General features: G+C 43.9%; 1 protein-coding gene across 2 annotated transcripts in view; it reads right to left on the bottom strand.

Annotated features, from left to right (window-relative positions):
• Positions 1-10,056: 10,056 nt before the first annotated feature.
• CRTAC1 (cartilage acidic protein 1) overlaps positions 10,057-27,160 on the bottom strand; it is a 32,709-nt gene continuing 15,605 nt past the window's right edge. The window contains exons 4-15 of one of the 2 annotated variants that reach the window (XM_081956428.1): positions 24,919-25,049; positions 23,928-24,084; positions 22,976-23,110; positions 22,314-22,459; positions 21,739-21,875; positions 20,983-21,065; positions 20,089-20,189; positions 19,792-19,960; positions 17,058-17,206; positions 15,301-15,343; positions 14,942-15,085; positions 10,057-10,289 (exon numbers count right to left, since the gene is read on the bottom strand). In XM_081956428.1, the coding sequence (XP_081812554.1) occupies positions 10,282-10,289; positions 14,942-15,085; positions 15,301-15,343; positions 17,058-17,206; positions 19,792-19,960; positions 20,089-20,189; positions 20,983-21,065; positions 21,739-21,875; positions 22,314-22,459; positions 22,976-23,110; positions 23,928-24,084; positions 24,919-25,049 (1,403 nt within the window). In that variant the 3' untranslated portion in view covers positions 10,057-10,281. Of the gene's footprint in view, positions 10,290-13,347; positions 13,933-14,941; positions 15,086-15,300; positions 15,344-17,057; positions 17,207-19,791; positions 19,961-20,088; positions 20,190-20,982; positions 21,066-21,738; positions 21,876-22,313; positions 22,460-22,975; positions 23,111-23,927; positions 24,085-24,918; positions 25,050-27,160 lie in introns of those variants that run through there. The other variant, XM_081956427.1, reaches the window with a different exon arrangement.

The raw sequence follows: 27,160 nt of genomic DNA, 5'->3' as shown, positions 1-27,160 counted from the left end.
GGCGGCTGCAATTCCCAAACACGCTACACGCCGGTCAACACGCATTTTTGATTTGGTACACACTGACATAGTGGGTCCTTTCCCACCAACCCTTGGTGGCAGAAAGTATTTTTTAACAATTGTAGATAATCATTCTAGATATGGATTTGTATATCCTATGAGAGAGAAATCTGAGACCTTTCAGATCTTTAAAGACTTTGCAGCGTTTGTTTCTACACAATACCAAGTTCGCATCGCTAGAATCCAGAGTGACCGTGGTGCAGAATTCATGTCTCAGCGTTTCCAGGACTGGATGCGTAAAAATGGAATTCTTCATCAGACATCTGCTCCATATACACCGGCTCATAACGGAGTCGTAGAAAGAAGACAAGGGGTTCTACAAACCATGATGCGTTGTCTTCTAGAAGATGCCAATCTCAGTAACGCATACTGGGGTGAAGCAATCAAATATGCAAATTACATTGTCAACCGTACTTGGAGCAGTGTAATCAATCAAACTCCTTTCTACATGCTGTATGGCTACAAGCCTAATCTCAAGAACCTCCACATTTTTGGTTCATATGCTATGGTGAACACTCCTATAACTCAAGGACCAAAGAGACTAAGATTTATGGGTATTGATGATAATTCAAAATGGTACAAATTCATTGATACTAAACATGTGATTGTCATTTCACAATCTGCTAATTTTGAGGAAGACATTGACTGGTCCAGGATTCATTCCAATGATCCTGAAGTTTATTTTCCTAGAGATGGTGTTTCAGATGCCACGCAGCCTGATGACAATTTGCAGGCAGATATTCCCTCTACCAGTTCTTCACAACCTGATATTCCGTCTTCTCAAGCCGCGGATGCTGATGCTAGCGACGAACGTGAGGACGAGGATGATGATGAAGAAGAAGAAGAAGACTGGTCTGTTGTTCCTAGACGCTCCAAGAGGGCCACAAAAGGAATCCCTCCACAACGTTATTCATGGCAACTGACAAAAACACCATTACCTTTGATTTGCAACGTTACTCTTCCTCCAGAGACATTCACACAAATCAAACAGCTTCCTGATTCAGAACAAGACAAATGGTATGATGCAATGCAGGATGAAATGGACAGTTTAAAGAAACTTAATGTATTCACACCTGCAAAACCTCCAGCAAACAAGAAAGTCATTGGCACCCGATGGGTCTACAGAATCAAGAAGAAACCAAATGGTGAGTCTTTATACAAAGCCAGACTGGTAGCTCAGGGTTTCGCTCAACGTTATCCTGAGGACTACACAAACACTTACTCACCAACAGTCAGAACTGAAAGTGTAAAAATTGCTTTAACCACTGCAACTATTCTTGGTTTAGAAGTTTTCCAATTTGATGTGGACACAGCTTATCTACATGCAGACCTAGATGAAGAGATCTACGTGAGAAGCCCTCCAGGATTCCGAAAGCAAGAAGGGGATACCTGGTTCCTGAACAAAAGTCTTTATGGTCTGAAACAGTCAGGTTTAATGTGGTATTTATGTCTTACTGACAAACTAAATTCAATGGGCTTTATTAAGTCCGAAACTGATGAATGCGTGTTCACAAAAAGATCTAACAATGCATATGAGATAATTCTTGTTTATGTTGATGATATTGTTTATATTGGTCCAAATAAGAAAATGAGTGAGATTTTTGCTAAAAGTTTGCAGAGATACTTCACACTAAAATCTTTAGGACACATTAGCACTTATTTAGGTGTTCAAATTGAAAAGACACAGAAGGGGTTTAGTCTTTCACAAGAGGAGAAAATTGACCACATTCTACATCATTGCAACATGAAAGATGCTAGCACAACAAAGACACCCATGCAAACAGATTTTCACAACTTAACACATGAACCAAGTCCTGAGTTCGAGGATCAAACACTCTATCGTTCAGTCATTGGTTCACTATTATACATTAGTAGTTGGACCAGACCTGACATCGCACTTAGTGTTAATCTTTTATCACGACACGTAGGTAAGGCAACACAATTTCATTGGTCATGCATTAAGAAGTTGTTGAAATACCTAAAACACACTAAACACATGAAGTTATTGCTAGAACCAACACACACTGATCAACCAAAGCTGATTTGTTTTGCCGACGCCGACTGGGCGAGCGACAAGAAGTCACGCAAAAGCACTTCTGGTTACATGATGTTCCTAAATGGTTGTCCTGTTTACTGGCAAGTGAGAAAACAGAGTTTTGTTTCATGTTCATCTACTGAAGCTGAATATGCTTGTGTTTCAGATGCTTGTAATTCTCTAACGTGGTTTGATGCTTTGATCACAGATATCTGGACACGTCCGATTCGACCAATCACCGTGATGGAAGATAATGTATCTGTTGTTTATATTTCTGAGTCACATTTTACAGGTTCTAGGTCCAGACACATTGACATTCGTTATCAAAACACAAAGCAATTAGTTAAGCAAGGTTTTGTTAAATTGCAATATGTTTCTACACATGATCAGATCGCAGACATGCTTAACAAACCACTCGCCGCAAATCAACACGAGTATCTGCGAAAGAAGATGTGCCTTAATTGATGATTTGATGACGTCAGCCCAGACTAGCAAAAGAAGGGGTGTCACGATGTTAAAAAGTTTGCTAAGCCTGAACTGCCTAAACTGACATTCAAGAGTTAAACTAAGAAAGCTTTATTGCGCAGGTCATAAAACAAAAAGTTCTTATCTGAAAGTGATTTATTGCGCACGCGTTACACATTCCAAATTCCTCTCTTCTTTGTTCGGCAGCCAACTTTTGGCTGACGAAGCTTTCATTATCAAAATGTAACCAATTAGTTACTTTTGTTTTTCATTTACTTTTATTATTTCATTAATTAAAGTTTGTTTATTAATTAGAATATTTTCTTAAAGAGTATTTCTTTTCTAAATATCTCAAAAGATATGCAGAAGGGAATCAGCCACGGTTCATCGATCTCTAACAGGGTGTTTTTTCCCCTGACAAGGGTCGGCTTGCAGGAGTCCACGGCCTCCCCTTTGCTCCCGACTGATGCTCCTTGGCACATGGCGGCTGCGGGGGGTCCCGTCTTTTTGTCCTGCGGTTCGACCGAGACGCTGTAGATGCTGCTGCCGCCGCCGCCGCCTCCGCTCTCCGACGAAGCCCCCTTGGCCATGGTGCCTGGGGCGATTCCCGAGTCCCGGTCGCCCCCTTCCAGGCAATAGTCGCAACTCGGCGGCGGGCCGCCCCGGCTGGGAGACAAAGGAGGGGAAAGGCGGCAGGCAGCTGAATTGCGAGTATTGCCGCCGCTGCTGCCGCCGTTCACAGGACCCGCCTCTCACCCTCTTCCTCCAGTCGGCAGGATCTCGATCCGTCTGGAAGGGGGCGACCGGGACTCGGGAATCCCCCCAGGCACCATGGCCAAGGGGGCTTCGTTGGAGAGCGGAGGCGGCGGCGGCGGCAGCATCTACAGCGTCTCGGTCGAACCGCAGGACAAAAAGACGGGACCCCCCGCAGCCGCCATGTGCCAAGGAGTCTCAGTCGGGAGCAAAGGGGAGGCCGTGGACTCCTGCAAGCCGACCCTGGCCTTGCCACCTATAGTTGAGTTGCGAGTATTGCCACTGCTGCTCTTCCTCCAATCGGCAGGATCGAATGCTTCAGGGGCTACCATGCCAAGTAAATTTTCCCCAGCCGCTACTGCCACCCCACCCCAGCCCTCGTTTATAACGCGCACCCACACTTTGATTCCTTTTTTTGGTACAAAATTTTGCGCGTTATACTCGAATAAATACGGTAATTTTAAGTTGGTTTGGAATAAAGCCATTAGCTTTTGTGTAATTCAGAATGAAATCACAGAAGCAATCAAAATAAAAATGTAAGTAAAATGTGGACCACTCTTTCTGCTTGAAAATCATCTTCCTGAAAGTGATGTTGTGATATATGAAACACCACAAGGTCAGCAATGGGGATGAGGATAGGATCTTGCCCAGCTCTTCTATAGATCTGGATTTTCCACCTACTGTAAATATTCCTGTTAATATAATTGATCTTAGATTTCCTGTATTACATTTTATATTGCAATACTACCCCATGTCCTGTGGCATTTGTCGACTGAAAAATTATAAGCTGAAAAGTGGTAATCATCTCGCTTGGTGTTCATGCCTAGAAAAATACCTCTTTGGGGTAACAGAACTTTCTTCACCTTGTTGCATTACCAGGAAAAAAGAGAAGAAGCAGGCAACACCCGACGGGTGCCAACTACCACATTCCCAATGAAGGTCATGGAGTGAGTAACCAAGTATTTATTTTGGATTCAAGTAAAAAGAGAATATCTCATTCATTTAAACTGTACGTCTGATGGAAGAGGAAAGACTATCTTGAATTGGGAGAGAGAAAGGATTGCCTGTACCACTTAACAATGAGGACAGTTTACCTGCCTCTGAAGGGGTTACAGTTACACGAGCTAATGCATGCTATGTTGTTTGGGCAGAATACAAGGCAGTGTTCAGTAAGGAAGCTTATTGCACTGATCAGTTCTGCAGACACTGGAGTCTGTTTCCAAGGAGAAACCTTGCAGGCAGCGACAAAGTATCAGTTCAGTTCAAGAAACACATAGGCTGATCTCTCTCACCCCCATTTGGACAACCACAATGGGAATGTCACCTACTGTGAGCTGTAAGATTTCTGTGCCTTGGCAAAGAAAATAATCTCCTTGGTCATAACCATACGCAAATGAAACATTAAAAGTTACATCTAATTAGGGCTGCTTCAAGAGTTTTGCTATCTGAGATTAGTACAAGATCATACCCCCTATGATTCATATGCCAGCTGGATTTATAATTGATTTTCTCTTTCCCAATGGTGACGAGGAGGTTGTCACTTCCATTGTACAAACTCAACAGAGAGGTGTAGCGCAGGTTCTTCATTAAGCATCATCTGCTCTACTGCTTGAGGCAACGTCCTCAATCTAATGGTGGAAGAGATCATGAGCTTCTTAATGATCCTCCACACCTTTCGGGCAAAATAGTATTCTAATCCAGTGTGTAAAGGACTGTTTTCAAACCACTCCTTTATTTACATTTGTGTTAAGAGACAATACAATACAATACAATATAATAGTAGAGTTGGAAGGGACCTTGGAGGTCTTGTAGTCCAACCCCCTGCCTAGGCAGGAAACCCTATACCGTTCCAGACAAATGGCTATCCAACATCTTCTTAAAGACTTCCAGTGTTGGGGCATTCACAACTTCTGGAGGCAAGCTGTTCCACTGATTAATTGTTCTAACTGTCAGGAAGTTTCTCCTCAGTTCTAAGTTGCTTCTCTCCTTGATTAGTTTCCACCCATTGCTTCTTGTTCTGTCCTCAGGTGCCTTGGAGAATAGCTTGACTCCCTCTTCTTTGTGGCAACCCCTGAGATATTGGAACACTGCTATCATGTCTCCCCTAGTCCTTCTTTCTCTTAAGCTAGACATACCTAGTTCCTGCAACCGTTCTTCATATGTTTTAGTCTCCAGTCCCCTAATCATCTTTGTTGCTCTTCTCTGCACTCTTTCTAGAGTCTCCACATCTTTTTTACATCGTGGCGACCAGAACTGAATGCAGTATTCCAAGTGTGGCCTTACCAAGGCATTATAAAGTGGTATTAACACTTCACGTGATCTTGATTCTATCCCTCTGTTGATGCAGCCTAGAACTGTGTTGGCTTTTTTGGCAGCTGCTGCACACTGCTGGCTCATATTTAAATGGTTGTCCACTAGAACTCCAAGATCCCTCTCACAGTTACTACTATTGAGCACGGTACCACCTATACTGTATCTGTGCATTCCGTTTTTGTTGCCTAAATGTAGAACCTTACTCTTTTCACCATTGAATTTCATTTTATTAGATAGTGCCCAATGTTCAAGTTTGTCAAGATCCTTCTGTATCTTAAGCCTATCTTCTGGAGTGTTGGCTATTCCTGCCAGCTTGGTGTCATCTGCAAATTTGATGAGTTCCCCATTTATTCCCTCATCCAAATCATTGATGAAGATGTTGAAGAGTACTGGGCCTAAAACAGAGCCTTGGGGTACTCCACTGCATACTTCCCTCCATGTAGATGCAGTTCCATTGAGGACTACACGTTGAGTGCGGTTGGTCAGCCAGTTACGAATCCATCTGGTGGTGATGCTGTCTAACCCACATTCTTCTACTTTATCTAGTAGTAGGTTATGGTCTACCTTATCAAAAGCCTTACTGAAGTCCAAGTAAACTATATCAACGACATTCTTCTGGTCCACTAATTTTGTCACATTATCAAAGAATGCAATAAGATTAGTCTGGCATGATCTGTTTTTGACAAATCCATGTTGACTTTTGGCTATTACTTTGTTTGCTTCTAGGTGTTCGCAAATTCGTTGCTTGATTATTTTTTCCAGAATCTTTCCTGTTTCCTCAAATAAGTAGGGGATCATGGTCCAAAACGAAGTACCTTCTTCAGAAATGCGAAATGGGGAACCAGGTATCACACATCAGTCACAGAAGAAGAGCAAGGTAAGCAAAAAGAGAAGCCACCTTCTGGTTGATGATTCAATTGTAAGGGATGTAAATTTAGGAGAGGATATGCAGGTTTTAAAAGAGACATCTCAGGATGATTGAAAGAAGGGGATTCTGGGCCACTACCAGTGGTGAAATTCATTTTTTTTTACTATCGGTTCTGTGGGCATGGCTTGGTGGGGCATGGGAAGTGGGAAGGATATTGGAAAATCTCCATTCCCACCCCACTCTGGGGCCAGCCAGAGGTGATATTTGCTAGTCCTCCAAACTACTCAAAATTTCCGCTACTGGTTCTCCAGAACTTGTCAGAACCTGCTGAATTGCACACGTGGCCATAGTTCTCATTTTTGTTTGAAAGCACTGAATGTTATTTCTTTGCTAAGCCAATGCTGTTTACATACCTGAAGAACATCGTTGCCATCAACCTGGTACAGTAGTAGTAAAGGAGTACCCATCCTATGTCTTGACACAGATGTGCCCATGGTTATTCATCCCAAATCATTCATACTTGGAGGGGGACCAAGAGGTATTTTACAGTATTTACAAGCATGTGTTGCAAAGACCTACCATCTCTTTCTGAAGTGGAGACTCGGACAGGACTGTAATGACAGTATATGCAAATAAATTAAGTGGAAAATGTTTAGCAGCAAGCAGGATGAGCATACACCCCGATTCTTTGAGCAAGGAGTACTGAATCCCAGTAATTCCCTCAGGGCAGCCTTAGCATGGGCTTATCGTGCTACATAACTACATAGCAGCTCCATATGGCTAATGGAACACACTGTAATGAACTTCATCTATTTTTCTCTGGTTTTCAAAAATCTAGACTAGTGGCGAAAGGATGGGGAATTTGCTGTCTCCTACATTTTATCACCTCTGTTAGCCAGGCTGGTATGAATTAACACTTGGAAGACATGTCTGCCACTCCTTCTGAAAGCTTTTTGCTCATTCTTCAGCCTGAAGCTTCAAACCATTTGTTGTTCTGATGTTGTTTCTGTCCTCTAGAGGGCACTAGCTTCATAGCTGTTGTTACAACTCACTAATGATGTTATGCGTTGGGAGGGGGAAATACTCAGTAATTATTTCTAAGCTTCTGGACTTAGTGGGCCATGTAACCTGTCTCTTTATTTTTCTTTCATGGAAGTTGGATGAAATCACATGCCAGGCATCTTACACGGCTGAGCAACATGATGTGGCTGGCAAGGAATTCAGCCGCTGTTAGCTGAAGCAGCAGAGCCACTGCTAAACCAAGCTAGGAGGAAACGGAAGCTGTCCGCAACAACTGATTTGTTGTTTATGATTTACTTGACACTTCCCTCTTTCGCCCAGGACTCCTTACCATTTGTAATTATTTGTACCTAATTCTTTCTCTTTAGTACAGGTAGTCCTCTACTTATGATCGCAATTAAGCTAAGTGAGACATTTTTAAAGTGAGTTTTGCTCATTTTATGACCTTTCTTGCCAAAGTTGTTAAGTGAATCGTTGAAGTTTTTAAATTAAATCTGGCTTCCCCATTGTTTTTGCTTGTCAGAAGGTCACAAAAATGGGATCACACGACCCCGGATCAGTTGCCAAGCATCTGAGTTTTGATCACATGAGTACGGGGGTGGCTATAATGGTCGTAGCTGTGAAAAACGGTTATATGTCACTTTTTCAGTGCTGTTGTAAACTTCAAACAGTCATTAAATCAGGGGTGTCCAAACTTGGGAACTTTAAGACTTGCGGACTTCAACTCCCAGAATTCCCCAGCCAGCCATGCTGGCTGGGGAATTCTGGGAGTTGAAGTCCGCAAGTCTTAAAGTTCCCAAGTTTGGACACCCCTGCATTAAATGAATTGTTGTAAGTGGAGGACTATGTGTACTATCATGAATGCGTTTGACAGGTGTGTGTTTGCTTTCGTTTTAGCTAGCGTGATTTGGTGAATTTCCGATACTTTGCCATAAAATACCACAGCTATTTTCTGTCCATGAAGCACAAAAACACAGTCCTCCTACCCTGTACTAAATTATGGTCAGAATCACAGAATCACAGACATCCAATGGATCATCTAAAGGCCAGGGGTTTCAATCTCAGAAGAAACGATATTCTCTACTGAAGCTTTTGCACAGAGCCCACGTCTTCGATTATTTCATTGTGGCTTTGAATGGCTTTGCTAACTTCTCCCTGGGAGTTTACCCCGAAAAGCAGCATTTTGTGCTCGGACTTTCATTAGCCGGGTTTGAAACAGGAACTTAACCCTTTGTATTCTACAGTACCTCTTTAAAAAAAAACTAGGGGAGTGGGTTGCATTGTTTCTACTCTACCAAAGACCCTTTCTCTCCAAAATGAGAGAATGCTGGGTTATCACTAAGATGCCAAGGGAGATAATTATGCATTTAGAATGAGTCCCCTTTCTATTTAGTAAAGGAAGAGACCAGTTGCTAGATGGCCATCTGGTTCTAAATCAGAGATGGATAACCTGGATTTTTGGGGTAGTATGTAGCTGCCAGGCCCTTGTAACCTCTAAAGTTCCCTAAAATCAACAACAAACCTCCTTATAATGGCAACATCTTTTTTATAAATTTACTTGCCAAATAAAATGTAAACACTAGCCTCTGGTAGATTTAAAGCACCCATTTTACTTAACTTCCTATCTCAACACACCAGAATGAGAAGGGCTGAAAAGCCCATCTCAGTAGCCTTCAGTCACATTATTAAGTCACTGTCAACATTCTTTGGCTCTTGACTCAAAAATATCTTGAACAAATTGGATGCCCATGCCTCTTCTCAGCTAACTTTTCAGCTCAACATACAACATCCTACCTTTAAAGCATTGCTCAAAGGTTCTTTCCAGGCTACCACTTCTACATGCTCAAATATATATTTGGGGTTTTCTAAGCTACTACACTTTACACTTCTCTGAAGAACATTTAAAATGTTCCTTTTAATCGTGTGTAGCTTGGGTTCTTCAATGGTGTCTCTCTGTTTCAGGTCTTTTCTGTTATTAAGAGTCAGCTGTGTGATAAGACAGATTCATCATTTATGCAATAACAGATCTTTTTAATCACATAGCAGGAATGAAGTCATTCAACTATAAGTGACAGAACAGCTGTAAAAGCACTTTTGTATCACAGCTCCCTGTACTTTCGCCTTGGAACCTAAGAAAGTGCTAGCACTCTAAGAAATGGGGTACCTTAAAACTGCAAATGGCTGTGTTGTTATTGTTCATGCAAGTTCATCCCACAGATCCAGAAACCTAGAAAGCTACCTAACATAAAAGTTTAGCAGAGGTTCCTTCAGTTCAGCAGTTTTTATTCTGTCATTTAGTCGCTTCTGATTCTTCAGTATGCAATGGAGCTCATTTTGTCAAGATTGTCTACCCAGAATGGCAGGGGTTCTTCAGACCTCAGGTGAGAGTTTTCATTGTACATATTCAGTCATGACAATCATGTGAATGTTTAGGACTAAGAAATTAGAGTGAAATGGTCCAGCCAGTCTTTCACGACCGTGTGACTGGTGTAGTTGGTAGTAGCAGTATGTGCTTCTTCAACATTGTTTCGTGATCCTTTAACAACCATCTTTTACATTTTGTGCAGCAGAAACATATACAGAAAGAAAGCAGCTCTCGTTCTTAGGATGTAGCTTGCACTGCTGGGGTGAGACTAACTGGATTTTCCAACAAGGTGGTGTGAGGTATGCAAACAATGTGTCACCTATTCAAGGCAGCAAGCGGAGATGGGTTAACATAAAATCTTCTAGAGTTGCACCAAGGATATTCAAATATTTTGATCCGTTTTTACATTGCTATGAAGAGAAAATTCCAAAAAGAATAAGAAAAGCAAATTAATCTGTACTGCCCACTAGCCTATTTAGTCTACAAGAAAAATGAAGATTTATGTGAATTCAAGAAATGAAAGTATAAATGAAAACACCCACTACAGGTAAGGGAGTTAAAAGTAACATTAGTCAAAATGACACGTTCCAGGTGTATTAAAAGCTGGTAAAAAGAGAACGTCAAACACATGTATATAAAATTTAAATAATGGGTTTTGTTTTTCCAGAATGGCACAACATTTGCTCAGAAAAGAATGGCATCTTTCTTTGAAGTTTTGAACTCTTCCTCTTTTTACATATCCTTTTATTTAAGGATAGAGAAACTTGTTCCTGTTAGATTCTGAAGCAACCCCTCCCCCCCCTCTCAATTATTTCCAATCCACTATTAAAACTTTCTCCCAATTGCAACTGAGGTTTGGAACATAACAAGATCTGAATGCATCACTAGTCCTTTATCAACAGCAGGTACCTAGAAAAGAAAGGTCTCCTTCATAGGCCTTGTCCACTGCCTACCCTGCTATTGTGGCTGCATGTCAGATGGGAGGTTGGAGGATACAGATCAGTGTTTTGGCAACTTTGGCAACTTTAAGATGTTTGGACCTAGAATTTTCCTCTGGCTTAAAGTTGCTAAGGTTGAGAAACACTGATATAGAGGCTTGTAAGAGAGATGGGGAGGGGGAGATAATTTATATTCTCTCTGGCTTCTTATTTATTTGAAGCCAGAGAAAATCTGGCAGAATATGATATTTGTCTCATTACATGAATCCGTCTGGATTTGTGTTTCAACTTGAAGTTATATAATGTCTGGATTCACTATTAATTTCATTAATTAAATAATAATATTTTTACCCTAGAAAAATAAATTACAGTCTTTTCTTTCAGTAGACACTAACTCGGGGTCCCCAAACCTGGCAACTTTAAGACTTGTGGACTTCAACTCCCAGAATTCTCCAGCCAGCACAGTGATTCTGGGAGTTGAAGTCCACAAGTCTTAAAGTTGCCAGGTTTGGAGACCTCTGGACTAACTGATCATTTCAGAATTTGGGAAGGAATTCCCAGGCATCTGTTCACATTGGTTGACATCTGTAGAATGGTTACCTCTCTGCTCTTCTTCTTCTGACCTGTATTGTCTGCTTTCTGGTCTTTTTCCACCTCACCTTTTACCTAGCAGTCATGGTTTCAGTGGATCTAAGTCAGGAGCAAAATTACTAAATGGAATACACGCTTGTAGACAAAGAGCACAATCTTCACAACACTAGTCTCATACAAAGGGATAGTGTTTACTGTGTAACAAATAGAAGATATGCTCATAACATCTCCTCCTTTAGCGCTACCATTAGCACTTAGAGCAGTGTTTCTCAACCTTGGCGACTTTAAGTTCTGTGGACTTCAACTCCCAGAATTCCCCAGCCAGCTGGCTGGGGGATTCTGGGAGTTGAAGTCCACAGAACTTAAAGTCGCCAAGGTTGAGAAAAACTGACTTAGAGTTATATACCAACCCATAGTGCTTTACTCTATGTACTCCGAGTGGTTTACAATGTCAGCCTATTGCCCCCAACAATCTGGGTCCTCATTTTACTGACCTTGGAAGGATGGAAGGATGAGTCGAGCAGGTCACAATCAAGCTCCTGTTAGTGAGCAGGGTTAACCTGCAATAATGCATTCTAACCACTGCACCACCATGGCTCATTTTACTCATAATCACAATATTTAGTAAAAAAAAAAAGTGTCTTACTGACATCTAGTTTGTGCTTTCAACAATATAATAAACTTCTAAAATCATGGATAGGAAGAATGATTTGGCCCCCCACATATCTAAGTTGCACAAATGGACAAAGTTTGAAGGTAGAATCACAATACACAATCACATGTGTAGAGAGCATAGTCATTCCTGCTGTCTCATTTCCATGTGTGTTTACACAACAGGAGTTCAGTTATACACTTTCCAACTGGTGAACTTCATTCCCCAAAGAAGTTTTAGCCCTTCTCCCAACATGAACCTGTTATAATTTGCTGCCATCGGCAGATGGGAAAAAAAGCTACCTGGAACAAGCTTGCTCAGAGGCAAGCCTTCAATTCCTACACACACACACACACACACACACACACACACACACACACACACACACCTTGCCATTCAGCTAATGATTATTCCCAAATGTGGCCTAGCAAAGTGAGTGGCACTCTATTGGGTGCAGAAGAAGGATGAAAGGCTGCATCTGGTCCATAGGTTGCCTGTATCTGTTTATTACATTTATATCCTGCCTTTCCTCCAGGAGCTCAAAGCCACCTGCATCGCATGACCCCTCCTCCAGTTCTACCCCCTACTCTCAACCTCCTGAAGCAGGCTGGGCTGAGAAACTGAGTCTGGACTAAAGTCACTCAGTGAACTTTCATGTTCGAAAATGGGTGGACTCCTGGGGTCTCTCTGGTCCTAGTCCAACACCTTCACCATTAAACTGACACAGGATTGGGTCATATCCACTAGCCTATGGTAAAGCAGAGTTCCTACCTTGGGAATCTTCCAAATGCACGGATTTCAATTCCAGATTTCTAAACCGGGTTTACCTTTGCTAAGAATCTTAGGATTTGTCATTTATACATCTGGAAGGGACTTTGGTTGGGAAGAATGTGGTAAAGAAGTGAAAAAAAAAGGCATCTGTAGTAGGAATGTTGAAAGGTCAAGTGGGAAATGTGCTGCTACAAAATGGAAGCAACATCAGTCAGAGATGCTACCAGGAGAGGACTTCTGGCCAGATGTGCCAGGCACTGGAGAGCAGAATTCAGCAGGACTGGTTGCTGTTACATGTTTTAAAATGAAGTAAAACCAACTTATGCCCGCTTATGCAACTGCTCTAAGTCTGCCATAAAGGAAACAGGCACATAGCTTAACACTAATCTCATTTTCTGGCCTATTTTCTTCTGAATATCAGCTATTGCCCCCAATTTCACCCACATCCCAAGCACAGTTGCAAGTATATGCTTGTCGACAGTGTAGAGTTTATTGGTGGGGTGGGGTGGGGGGGCTGTTAAGGGAGAGCAATTCTCCAGCTGTAAGATTGTTTATTTCAAACCAAGATCCAGGTTTGTATTGGGCTAGAGAGGAGGGAAAGAAGGAGCACAAGGAAGGACGGGAAGCAGTTGTGTCATAGGCCAAACCAGCAGGCACAGAGTAACTCTATTGATTTAACCAAGCAAGCAACTACCAGCAAGAGCTACCTTCTTGGTTATAGGCAAGCTCCTAAGAAAATGGCCACCATACAGAGGTGACAAGCATTAGTGGGGCCTCTGCCCTCTCTGTTTTCCCAGAAAACATGCAAAGGGTATATTGGTAGTGCCAGTGTCATCAGCTGGGCTAGATAATGGATGCTCCCACCTCAGTTTATGTTTCCAGTGACCACCATGAGAAAACTGGATGAGAGGATACGGAGGGAAGGAGGAGAGGGGAGGCTAAGTCATCCATAAAGGCTGCTTCTGTCCTTTATTGGCAAGGCTTAAAGTGCATAGGAGTAAAAGCAGAGTCCAAGGCAAAGTGAAAGGAGAGGGGCTGATGGCAAGGTCGAGCCCAGCCAGCTCCCTGAAGAAGGATATCCACCGAAAAAGGCCACTTGAGCTACACACAGAGAAAAAGAGAAAAAGAAGCAGAAAGGACAGAACACTTGTTAGTGGCACTTAGCAAGGAGACGGCCTTTAGGGGAAAGGATGCAGGGCTACACATAGGAGTCCAAAAATCCCAGCCACCATCTTCTAGCCACGGAACTGCCGGTGATAGCTGGGAAGCAATAGGTAGAAGCAGTGACGTGCGGTGAGGTTAATGGCTGGTGAGGCTGGTGACGTCATCAGGAAGGCGGGGAATGGGATCACGTGTGCTGGAGGCACACATTTCTGCCTCCGCCCTCCGCAGCTCCCGGGCGCACACGGACGGAGGTAGGCAGAATGGTGGCGAGGCAGTCTGGCGGGCGAGCGACCGAGGATCAGGCTGCCTCGCTCGCTCTTTCGTCCGCCCGGATCGCCTCGGTGTCGCTGTGGCTACCTCCGTCCGTGCGTGCCCGGGAGCTGCGGAGGGCGGAGGCAGAAATGTCAGCGTTTCCGGATGACGTCATCCGGGAGCGCCGACAACATTTCTGCCTCCGCCCTCCGCAGCTCCCGGGTGCGCCCGGACGGATGTATAATATTATAATATATATATATGAAGAGAGGTGAGGCTCTGCCTCCCTTGCCTCCCCTGACCGCACGTCCCTGGGTAGAAGGAAAGCAAGCACCCTTGTCTCCACCTGCCATTTCCCTCTGGCAAACCACAATTGGTGAGTAGCAGCTCAGCAATGATTAGTAGTTTCCAGAATGTTTGATACCAAATTTTCCTAGCCTGGGAAAAGTATCTACCATTCTTCTCTTCAGCTTAACAAGGGTGCAGAGCAGGAAGTATTACCCTCTGCAATGATTTGTTATCCATTAAGGTGAATTTAAAAGCTTGTTGGTTAATTTGCTTCCTGCTCCAAGCATTCCTTCCCATCTAATAAAGAATTTCAGAATTCACTGCCCGATAGCTTCTTATGAATTCTCTAGCTGACTTTGGGAAGTGGCTCCAAAGGGTATTCCCTTCTGCCCGTGTCATCACTCACCAACACAAGCAGTGCCGTCCTCGTTGGGTTCAAAGCCCCGGTTACAGCGCTTGTTGCTGCGGCAACGGTACCCACCATATGTGTTGATGCAGATGGGTCTGCCTCTTGGACACACAAAAGGAAATTCTGCACACTCATCCATGTCTGGGAAGAAAGGAAGTGAGAGAGAGAGGGAGGAGAGAGAGAAAGCATGGGAAACAATAAAAGACAGACTCGGTGCCAGCAGTCTCAGAAATCAGCCACACTGGTGGGTTTGGATACCAAAGAGCATCATTCTACTTCAGGGAAACCCGGCTGTGGGAATCAGGAAATGTCATCCCAGGAGCATTTGCTGATTTTTCTCTTGGTGGGTGACTCACCAACACAACGCCCATTCTTGCGCTGAGAAAATCCTTGGCCACACTAGGAGGGGCAAAAGGAAAAACAGATCATCAGGAGACCATTGGTCTTTAATCTCATTTTTGTCATAGGTTTTTTGAGGGATTTATTCCTGAATTTGTGTACTTGCAGTTTCTGCCTCAGACCATACAGTATCTAATACAGGAAGTCCTCGACTTACAACCATTCGTTTAGTGACTGTTCAAAGTTACAACAGCACGGAAAAAAAGTGACTCATACTTACAACCAGGGGTGGGTTCCTGCCAGTTCTAACCTCTTCTATAGAAGAGGTTCCACAAATCTACAGTGCCGTTTAGAACCGGTTCCAGCTCCCTCCCCTCTGCCCGTTCGCACATCATCAAGATAAAGAGCGAGAGGAGGAATTCTGGGAGTTGAAGTCCACAAGTCTTAAAGCTGTCAAGTTTGAACACCCCTGGGGTTTTTTTTTTCTAAAGGGTTAGGGGTGCAAGGGTCTTGTAACTTGTCAGCTTTAAGACTTGCGTGCTTCAAATGCCAGAGTTTCTGAGCCAACATTTTGGTTGCTAAGCAAGAGCGTTGTTAAGTGAGTGTCACCACATTTTACAAGTTGGCCACGCCCACCCAGTCACATGGCCGGCAAGCCAATCCCACCCAGTCACATGGCTGGCAAGCCACTCCCACAAAGCAGGCCACACCTACAGAAGAGGTTCTAAAAAAATTTGAAACCCACCACTGCTTACAACCATTGCAGCATCCCCATGGTCATATGCTCAAAATTCGGGCACTTGGTAACTGGCATGTATTTGTTAATCCCCAGAGTGATCACCATTTGTAACCTTCCCAGCCAGCTTTTAGCAAGCAAAATCAAAGCAGGAAGCTAGATTCACTTAATGACCACATGAATCACTTAACAACTGCAGTGATTCTCTTAACACCTGTAGCAAAAGGTTGCAAATGAGGCAAAACTCACTTGACTGTTTTGCTTAACAATGGGAATGTTGGGCTCAACTGCAGTCATAAGTTGAGGACTACTTGCATACAGCACCCAATCTTGAGGGGTATTTTTGTTATCCCTTCTGATCCTCTTGCACAATAAATGTAGAAGCCAGTGCTTCCTATGTAGCAGCAAAGACTTCGTATGGAAATCAGGGCACACGGCAGATTTTCTGGATAAAAAGGAGTAGCAAGGAGAAAAAAAAATCTGCACTGGGCAAATATGCATTGCACTATCAGTGCAGATTTGAATCTCTTCACTATTTATTGTGAATGTAGTTGAGACTCACAAGCCAGTATTTGCAAATGGGAAGGTTGTGTTGTTATGGTTGGTTGCACATTCAGCCAGATGTGTAGGCTCAGTTTGGCCTTTTTGTCTACCTATCAAGTCGTTCCCAAATGCCTCCGACAGCAGATGATGTTCTTCAACAATATTAAAGGGCTTGTCACAGGCTATAAACTGCTCCAAACAACACCCCCACCTTTTCTGTTCCTGGGTCTTTCTCTTTTCCCACCAGAAGCCCATATTTCACAATCCTGGGTCGCTGGATATCTTATTGAAATATTTTGGGAAGGTAAAATTGGGTGGAAAATCACCCCTTTTCTCTTATTTTAAAAATAATTGTAATACTTCCAGTAAACAAGCATGATATTGGTATCTTGTTTCTTGGGACCCATTTAGTTTCATTGCTTTCATTATGGAGAAAATTACTTCACATTCCTTACACTGAAACCCAACTTAAATTGGCTTAATTGTGAAGCTTACCTCAAGAGGAACTAAAACGGTGGGTGACCCTGGCGTGTCTTTGGGGTAGAGAATCTCCAGTACAGAATTGATCTCAGTGCTCAATACAGCTCTGCTGATAAACTTGCCATCTGGCCAAGTCACTTCCAGGCTGCTGGGTTCATCCTGTCCTACAAGGAAAAAGCACAGGGAATTGTTGAATAATGGAGAAAACTGCAGCCCCCATAGAAAAGAGGAATGGTTGTTAAAATCTTTCCTTCCTTCAGATTCGTGCTTAGTTTTCCTCCTCCCAAATTTTAATAGCGGTTCCCAACAGAGATGAAAGAACTTGAGCTGAGATGGGGTTGTGTTGTTCCATCAACTACTCTGTGCAAGACCAGCAGGGATGTGGAATATTTGGGCATTATAGTCTCCTTGAATTTCTGGGCCACTTGGCTTCACTTACAGCACAATCTCACCTGGCAATGCCCCACTAAACCAAGCCACCTCAAGGATGCAGGAGAGTAATGAGGTGTGAAGAAATGCAGTGCCTACTGCAAAAAAACAGCTGAAGGAGCAAACCAGGGCTTCACTGTAATACAAATAGTCTACTCTCTGGGAATGCAAATTACTGTGAACACCCTTTATTCTCCTGTGGATGAATTAGCTATCATTAATAGATAAGATAATAACATTAACTTGCTAAATATTTTCGAATAAAAGGATTATGATTGGGTAATAGGCTTTATTGCAGCAGTAGTTTAGTATCCGTGGATCCCCCATAAAGTAGGAAGCTGCTAGAGCTCTTAAAAAACTTGCTGCTGAATTGGCAGACTTGGGAAAACATTTAAAAATGTGAGATGTATTGTAATGAAGATTCTTCAGTATGTTTGCTCGACCTTAGTAGAATTGAAGGAATGTAGGGACGAGGCTCTGAACTGAAATGTTTCGAAGGAATAGAAAGATAACAATATAAATTAGGGAAAGGAGAGCCCTAATGTTTTATCTAATTTGCAATCCCAAAGGTGCTTTTTCAGAAGGAAACTGGACTTTCTTGTTTTTTTTCTTTTGAAGATGTTTCACTTCCTCATCCAAGAAGCTTCTTCGGTTCTGGCAGGATAGTGGTGAAGAAGAAGCTTCTTGGATGAGAAGCGAAACATCTTCAACAGAAAAAAACAAGAAAGTCCAGTTGCCTCCTGAAAAAGCACCTTGGGAACAACCATGACCTGGATGACTGACAATCTCTACAGACTTCTGGTTTGCAGGGTTTCTGGTGATGTTTGGTGAGTATTAGGAAGGATGAGAAACAAGGAAGATCCATAACTCCCATGTGACACCTCTCCTGCGCGAGGTGCACTGGCTTCCTGTGGTCTATCGGGTGCGTTTCAAGGTTTTGATTACGATCTTCAAAGCGCTCCATGGGACAGGACCTAGTTACCTGCGGGATCGCATCCTGCCCCATACATCCCTACGACCAATCCGCTCACACAGAGAGGGACTGCTCCGGGTGCCGTCCGCTAAACAGTGTCGGGGAGCGACACCCAGGAGCAGGGCCTTCTCTGTGATGGGCCCAGCCCTGTGGAATGACCTCCCCTTTGACATCAGGATTACTTCCGATCTCCGCTCCTTCCGTGTAAAGCTCAAGACCCACCTCTTCCAATTATCTGGCCTGGCTCAACCGTAGTTTATCCTATTCCTCCTGACAGTCCTTTTTTAAATTTGTAATCTTACTATGGGGTATTTTTAATGGTTAATTTTATTATTATTATCGTGATGTATTTAATTGTTACCTCCTCCGTGTATGTATATATATGTGTATGTGTGTATGTGTATGTTTATATGCATTTATGTATGTTTTTTATTGTACGCCGCCCCGAGTCCCTTGTGGAGAGGGAGCGGCTAACAAATTAAATTATATTATTATTATTATTATTATTATTATTATTATTATTATTATTATTATTATTATTATTATTATTATTATTATTATTATAAAAAAAACCCAAAGAACCTAAACTGGTCACAAGAAAACAAAATCAAAGTCCATATTAAGGCAATACTTTTCTTAAGTTAGGGTTTAGAAAATAGCATGCAAGCTTTTGAGTTTTCAAGAATAAAAAAAAAGCAGTGTGAAACAGAGTGGGGGAATATTAATTGAAGTTTGTTAATAATTGATCCATGTTTGCAACAATTTCAGGGTCATATGCACTATCTGTCTGCATATGGCACTATCAAATTCAGAGGTGGTGTTAGGTTGCACCAGATTTCTCTCTCTCAAATTTGATTTAGAAGAAGAAATAAGTAATAACTAGTACTATATATTACAGGTAGCCCTCAGCTTACAACCACAACTGAGCTCACAATTTATGTTGCTAAACGAAACAGTTGTTAAGTCCCATTTTACTACCTTTCTTGCCACAGTTGTTAAGTGAATCACTGCAGTTAAGATAATAACACGGTTGTTAAGTGAACCTGGTTTTTCCCAGTGACTCTGCTTGTCAGACGGTCACAAAAGATGATCACATGACCCCGGGACACTGCAACCATCATAAATACACACCATTTGCCAAGCGTCCAAATTTTGATCAGGTCGTAAGTGTGACAAACAGTCATGGATCATGTTTTTTCGGTGCTATTGCAATTTTGAATGGTCACTAAACAAAGAGATGTAAGTCAAGGACTACCTGCATTGGACTAGTAGGCAGATGGCTGGGGCAGAAGAGACCTGGGGCCACACACCACTCTGCGAGCCCTGCCTCTCCTCCTCCTCACTCACCCAAGCCGAAATGGGCAACAGGCTCCATCTCACACAAGTACCCAGACCCTCCATCAATGATGCGCAGATGGGCACCACTCTGCCGTGTGAACAGCACAACTTTAGCACCACGAGCAAATGCCCCAAAGCGTGTACGTGGAATCACCCGCAGCCAGTTGTTGCCAGCGCCCTGTGGAGATGGACAGACAGACTCAGCCGAAGGATGAAGTGGTCATGGAACTGAGGAAGGACTTTCATGCTTGTTGACATATAGATTTGATTTTAAACACGTTAAGAGAGGAAACTTTCTAAACCTACCTCGTTGACTTTGAAGACTGAGAGTGGTTGTGCCATGGATTCACCATGTGAAAGGATTAAGTCCAACTTCCCATCACCATCAAAATCTACCACCACTCCTCCTAAAATGATACGATCTCAGTAAGGACATGTACCTTTGGTCATCACTTTTGTGAAAGGGCCACATTACTTAACAGCGATATTGAATGATGTAACGCCCGACACGAGAAAACCGGAAGACAGTTTCTTCTTCTCTGCGCTTGATTCCCTTCAATTTCCCTGCAGTGGTATTTGCTGTGACTCTTTACTCCAGGGATACTATTTTTCCTAGTGCCAATTCCTCTATTAATAAGAGCCCTTTCCGCTCCTGATATTCAGGAATTAAGTCTCCTGACTGTTGATAGGAATCAGACACAAAGGTCACTCTCCTCTTCCTTCATATGCTTTAAGAGGCAGCCCATCATGGGAACAACCCACAGGCCATGGGGTAAGGCCACATGGACGTTTTGTCTCTGAGCCTAATGCAAATAATTATGCTCTTTTGATGATGCATCACAGGACCCAGGTGAAGACTTGCCAGTCTCTCCCTTTCTCCCTCAAACACCTGCACTATTTGCATATGTTCACTGAGTGTTTGCAAAACACAGATTTAATGCAAACTTCTCATATAAATACACTGTTATTTGAAACCATTACACTCACAATTTGACATTTCCTAACTGTGCCCACTGCCAACAACCCAGATATCTAGATTTTCCTGGCACAGAGAGGGGTCATTGGTACACAATTCATCACTGGCAGAAGGTCCGTCCCAACCATTGCCAATAGGTTACAGCAACCTCTTTTATATCTGTTGTATTCTTGCTAAGTGATGCATGGTAATCAGGCTGCACAAAAGACATGACAATGATTCACCTGTGCCACGCCCCTCTGGTTCCACAGCATCGCCAGGGTTTAGTTCTTCAATAGCTGGGTCGGCATGTTCTCGGCGGATAACCCTGCAGCAGAAAAGGACTGCAGTAATGAATGTTGTCCTCCCTGAACAGGACCTTAATTTTGAAAGTCTATTTCTGGTGATCACCACCCTGTATCTACAGGCTAGATCTCTAGGCTGCGTCTGCTTTTGCCACTGTTCTTTTCTCTGGAAGAGACCTTGCACATTTGCAAAATGATAAATTTGGCACGGACTCCCTAGACTTGCCATATGCTGCTGCTATCACTTTATTAGTCAGAGAAATGTAAGCAACTCTGTTTAACAAGCCATTGATTGCCTACAATTAATGGGAACTGTGCATAAGTGCTAATTAGTGAAAGCCAGAATCTCCAGGGATTGGTCTAGGCAGAACAGACTGCTGTATCAGTAGTGAGATAGTCACAACATTGTCAACTGTATAAAGAATGGCTGGAACTAAATGGGAACCTTTCTGTTCTGGTGGAACCATCTCACTCCTGTGGATTATGACACAGGAGAGTAAATGCCACTGTACAATGGGTCAAGAATTACCCCTCCCAGCTGTCTCCTCACATGTTCTCAGTTTGCATGCACAGCTTTTTAAAGACAAGGTGATTTCCACCAGACTCTGCGGGGAAACCTTTCTTGCAGTATCCAGGGCCAAGCAAGATAGGGAGCCCACTGCCCTAGCCTCTGGTGGCCATGTGGCTCTCACCCACCGGAAGAGGCGGTTGGCAGACGAGCCACGATACGCGATGTTGTTGAAGAAGACCTCCAATTCCTGGTCATTGTCAAAATCAGCAGCGATGACGGTGCGGACAGGTGATGGCATGGACAGTTTGGGCGTGGCAATGTCCTGGGGGAAGGACGGGGATTAGTGGGGCAGGGCTTGGGCTTGAGCAGGACCAAGAGGTAGTAAAGATTAGGAGTAGATTTAGGGGGTTGGAGATTTAGTTGCTGGGCTAAAAGTAGGAAGCTAATTGCAGCAGGCCTATATAGTTTCATGAAGGAGTGTTCTGCTGATGGATAGAAACCAAGATGAGGAAAATGCTGCCAAATGTTATATTGCAAGAATAAGGAACATTCTTGAGCTGGGAGATAATCCTTAAAAAAGGAATTTCTGGTCATCCAGTTGGGATATAGACATCAGTCTCTTTGGTGATTGGACCTAATCTATGTACTCCACTTACATTATTTTATTATCAGAGTCCCCACATCCCCTTCCCCTGCTCAGAGCCCAGGACATTCCAGGCATATGCCGGTGTTGGACTTCCCTTTTCCAGATGGCACTTACTCGGAAGCGGATACGCCCACCTGCATTAACCTGCAGATAGAGCCGGTGTGGTCCATTCCAGTTACCATAGATTAGGTCAACTTTGCCATCACGATTGAAGTCAGCTAGGGCCACTCCACGACCATGTTGGTAGGGATCATCCAACCCTACAGAGGATGACAGGGAAGTCAGCTGGATGAACATTCCCATGTGCTATACTGAACTGAATGTTATGCTGTTTTGGACAATTTAGGCTCCATGGTGGCGGAGGGCAGAAGAGGGTTTTTTGGCAGCTAGTTTAGTTGAACAGGCTGTGAGGTGCTGGCAATCTGCTTTTCACCTTCCCTCCCCACCCAAGCTCCTTCCCACCAATGTGTTCCTATTCCCTTGATGACATGGAAGGAATGTTTCTAAAGAGAATAGTTGTCATCAGCAGCACGGCGGTGATGGATGCCAGCCTGACATTTCGTTAAACTCCAGTGATCACCAGCCAGACGCTAAATAACTGGTGGTTGAGCCTGGGTGCACTTATAACCCCCTCCTTCCCCAGAAGTAGGGAGGCTGGGATAGGGGAAAAAACATCTCAACTCTAGTAGGATTTCAAGTGTCCAGCAACTACATAAATCATTTTAATCTTATAAGACATGCCGCCCCCAACACCCTCTGCCCAGCTGCATACTCACCAGTGCTGGGTGCTACATCTATGAAGGTACCGTCGCCCTGGTTCTGAAAGAGGAAGTTGGCTCCATTCTCATTATCACAAAATATGTCAGGCGCAGCTTCACTGAGAATGGGACCCACCGCTACGCCCCGACCCCCTGGGAACAAGAGGAGTGAAAGCTCCAGAGCACTCCAATCACTTGCTCCCCGTGAAGCAGTAACTGCACTGGAAACAAATCCTAGCCTGACTATAAGACCAAAACCCCAACAATGGATTCATTCTCCTATTTCCCATCTCTGTGAACAGTGAATCCTACGAATTGATAAAAGCACTGAAATTCATTGTGAGGATCCCTATTTTACCCTGACATTCTATAATTCCCACAAAAAGATTTGGTAAGAATTCAAGGCCTTTGAGACTGAATATTGAGCCAAGACCTCTGAAGATAAATGGGACTACAGTCAGAGACTGGCCCTGCATTGTGTGAGGTAAGTTTTGCCCTCCATCTCGGAGATCTGTTTCTGGGAGCCACAACTCAGTTGGTGGCTACAACAGGGTTGCCCTAAAGCCCCAGGTATGCTGTTATTCCTGGGTAGTGTAGGATTATAAGAAGGGAGCAATGGAAGATTCTGAAGCAAAATGGTTTCCATCATGGAGAACTCTCCTTTCTTTCCTCCTGGAAGCCATTTTATTTTTTCTCCACAATGCACTATGGAATGGAGAATTTCAGGAAAAAACGAAAATGGGCTGCTGTTCAGAGGAAATGCTAACATGGGAAAAAACATAAATTACATTCTATGGCACTAAAAGATAAATTTATTCCGAACCTTAGGGCAATACAACAAAGGAAAACCCCATGGAAGACATTTTGTAAGAGTTCCTTCAAACCTGGAGTTCATTCTGATCAAAGGTCTCCCCAGTTTATATCCTCAGGTCTTCTTCAGCAATATAGCAACCTTCTGCTTCCCTCATACCTGTGAATTTATTGACTCCAGCTTCTGCAGCCACGTCATTCAGTGCCACAATACCATGCTCTAGGTCACTGGCAGCTGTATCCATTTCAATGAGGGCATGAGGACCAACTCTTCCATTGGCATAGTTAGCTATGTAAATGGAATAGCGGCCAGACCCCTGCAGGAAGGAAGGGAGTAGAATCGCTGAGAACCGGCGTTCCAATGAAGCATTCCCATCTATTCCCCACATTGGCTACAATAGCTAGATTCACATAACACGGGAACAAAACACCAAACCAGAGGAACAAAACACAATCCAATATTATGCCCAAATATAAACTGTGATGATGTACTGTAACACAATAATCTGATTCATGAAATGGCTGAGTTTCCAAAACAAGATTACGCCACAAAATATTCCAGCCATGGTCTGGCATATTGGGTGCCTCCAGTGGATAGCAGTTCCACAGCTGTCATAAGGATAAACCTGGTAAAGAAAACGCCATGCCAGACCCTTGAACATACAAGCAAAAACAGTCCACTCAGGCATGGTTTTTTTCTTATCCTTGCTAGGGGGCTTCCGAAAGGAACATGCCAGGTCTTCCCGTGCCCACGTTTGCCCCAGGCTTCTTTGTCAGCCACCATCTGCCCCCTTTTGTTCTCCCGTGGCACCCTGATTTAGCAATAATCATTGGAAAACAAACCACGCAAGTTAGAGAGAGAAGAAAATGCAGGTGACAGGGGCATAAATCACCCAGACAGGCGGTGTTTATCAGCAGCACGGCACTCGCCTGGCACTGCAGCCCCTGATGGGAGTCCTGACAGCTGTGGGGGAGGGGGCAGAGCCTGGTCATAGGGAGGCTGGATGGAGAACAAGGCCTCTCCAAAAAAAAATTTCTCTTTACGCAGCTTAGATTACACTTCTTTGGTTCCAATTCCTTTCTTCTGCATATATGCCCGAGACCAGTGATTTTGAGATGATAGTCCCAGCGAGCCAACTTCATGCACTCACCAGCCTGTCTACGCATGCCACGGAACGCCCAGCAAACCGGCTTGCCACACCCCGGTTCACCTCATCACTCAAGATGTCCTCCCAGCGCCCGTTGCGGAACTTGAATAGTTTATCTGTATAGGTGGCTACGCCTGGGAAAGAGAGAGAAGACATCAAGCATCTTATGGCTTCAGGCTGTACTCCATCTCAGTACATTCTTTCTCTTGTTGAAGATGGGTGTTTCTCTAGAACAGTGATGGCGATCCTTTCGACACCAAGCACTGAAAAGGAAGCACAGGTGGGCACATGCATGTCTGGGCAGCAACTGGGAAGAGGAGCTGCCCAGGGGCATGCGCGTGCCAGAAAATAAACTTCTGGTTTCCGGCACATGCATGCGCCCTTGCCAGGTAGTCTTTTGGTTACTGGTGCGCATGGATGTGCGATGATCAGCTGGCCAACGCGGATGCACATACCAGAAAATGGAAGACCAGCTCTTCCAGTTTTCGGTACTGCCACACACACGAAGGCCAGCTGATTGTCACACGCGCATGCGTGCCAGAAACCCCGAAGAGGAACAGGCGACGCTGCACATGCCAGGCCACAGGGCTCCATGTGCCACTTTAGGTATGCATGCCATAGGTTCACCATCATCTAGAACAGTGTTTCTCAACCTTGGCAACTTTAAGTCCTGTGGCTGGGGAATTCTGGAGTTGAAGTCTACAGGACTTAAAGTTGTCAATGTTGAGAAACACTGACCTAGAACCTCAGCTGAGACCTTAGGGAAAAGGGCTCCAAGATTCCAGCAATCAGAGGTGGAAAGATTTGGCATAAACCCATCCTGAAACCACACAATTGCACTATGCAGGTGTGAAATTTGTATGTATGTGCAGATTGTGTATGTGACTGTCAAACAATCCCTGTCCCACCTTATCACTACAAAGTGAATCCTTATTTTTTTTCTTGTCCGCTTTGAGCATTTAATTCCTGACTGTCAGCCTTCACAGCTTTGCCACCCCAACACCCACCCTCAGTGAGCCTCTAACTGCTAGCTAGTATGCAGGGCTGTGACTGGGACTGCACTGTCGTGAATGCAGCAACTCCAAAAAAGCTTAAGTGTTGGTAAGGGAGGTCCAGAAGAATACATTCATTAAGGAAAAATGTGCCAAAGCAGCACAGAGCCATGTACATCATAAAGGGAAAAGGGAAAATAAAAAATCGATGGCCAGACCCTGACGCCGGGAGTAATGTGATTGGCTGATTTAAAGAGTGGGAGTCTTTGGTAGCTGCAAAGCTGTAATTAGGTGTGTCAGGAAGACAGATAAGCAGAACCAAGAGTAGATCAATGAGGCAGGTAAAGGGCCCAGCCCAACTCTGGAAGGAGTGGGGGGGAGGGTTGTGGAGCAATCATTTGTCCAGGGTCCCCACAAGCTATTCAGAAAGAATCTAGAAGCAGCCAAAATCCAGCATGGAATCTTAGCAGAAAAGCCAATGGTCAAGCAGCATTTCCCAGAAAATCCCACAAGCCCACCTGAAGCTCAGAAAAGAAAAGGATCCTGTTATTCTCACTGCAGTTCCTATTAAGCAAGGGCTAGGCCATAAAGAGTTCGCTGGCAGGGTACAGACGTGGACTAGTGCTACATATGTGACTTTGGCAAGAGCGTATCGTAAAGGAGTCCAGTGCCAGCCTAGCAGGCAGATACTCATCCTCCCAAAGGAAAACAATAATGACAGTGGAGCCAAGGAGGCCTAGATGGGTATGTTTGCCATTTTCCCTCTGTCCTATTCACTTCAAGGAACATTGTCCCAGAGGCACTCCTTCATTCCCTGCAATTCTAAGCCCTCGGAGCTGCAGTCACTGCTGGCAACTAGAGATCTGGCAAAACCCTGAGTCAGCAGCCAAGTCTCTCTCCTCCCCCACCCGCCCCATCTGCCAGCCCCACTGCTGCCAGGGAATTGACAAAATCACTCAGCTGGGAAATTAACTCCAGGCTTGAAACTTCCTACCCTGGTGGCCAGTGAAGGTCAGGAAATGAACGCCAGTGGTATAAGGCTAGCAGGTGAGGTCCCAACTATGCAGAGGGCAGCCTACAGGACACCACAAACAAGAAAGAAAGATGGCTGATCAGACTCCTGGTCTTCATCCAGCCACATCACTATGTATCCCCTCTGAGACTCACTTCTACATTTCTGCCACCACTTTTCGGCAGGTTAAATGGATCCTGGAACTAGTCAGCACTGGTCAAGATCTACAATGGGATGATTT

Source organism: Natrix helvetica (assembly GCF_964273705.1).
Source record: "Natrix helvetica genome assembly, chromosome: 5".
Taxonomy (NCBI): Eukaryota; Metazoa; Chordata; class Lepidosauria; order Squamata; family Natricidae; genus Natrix; species Natrix helvetica.
This window is presented reverse-complemented; position numbering and strand designations above follow the sequence as displayed.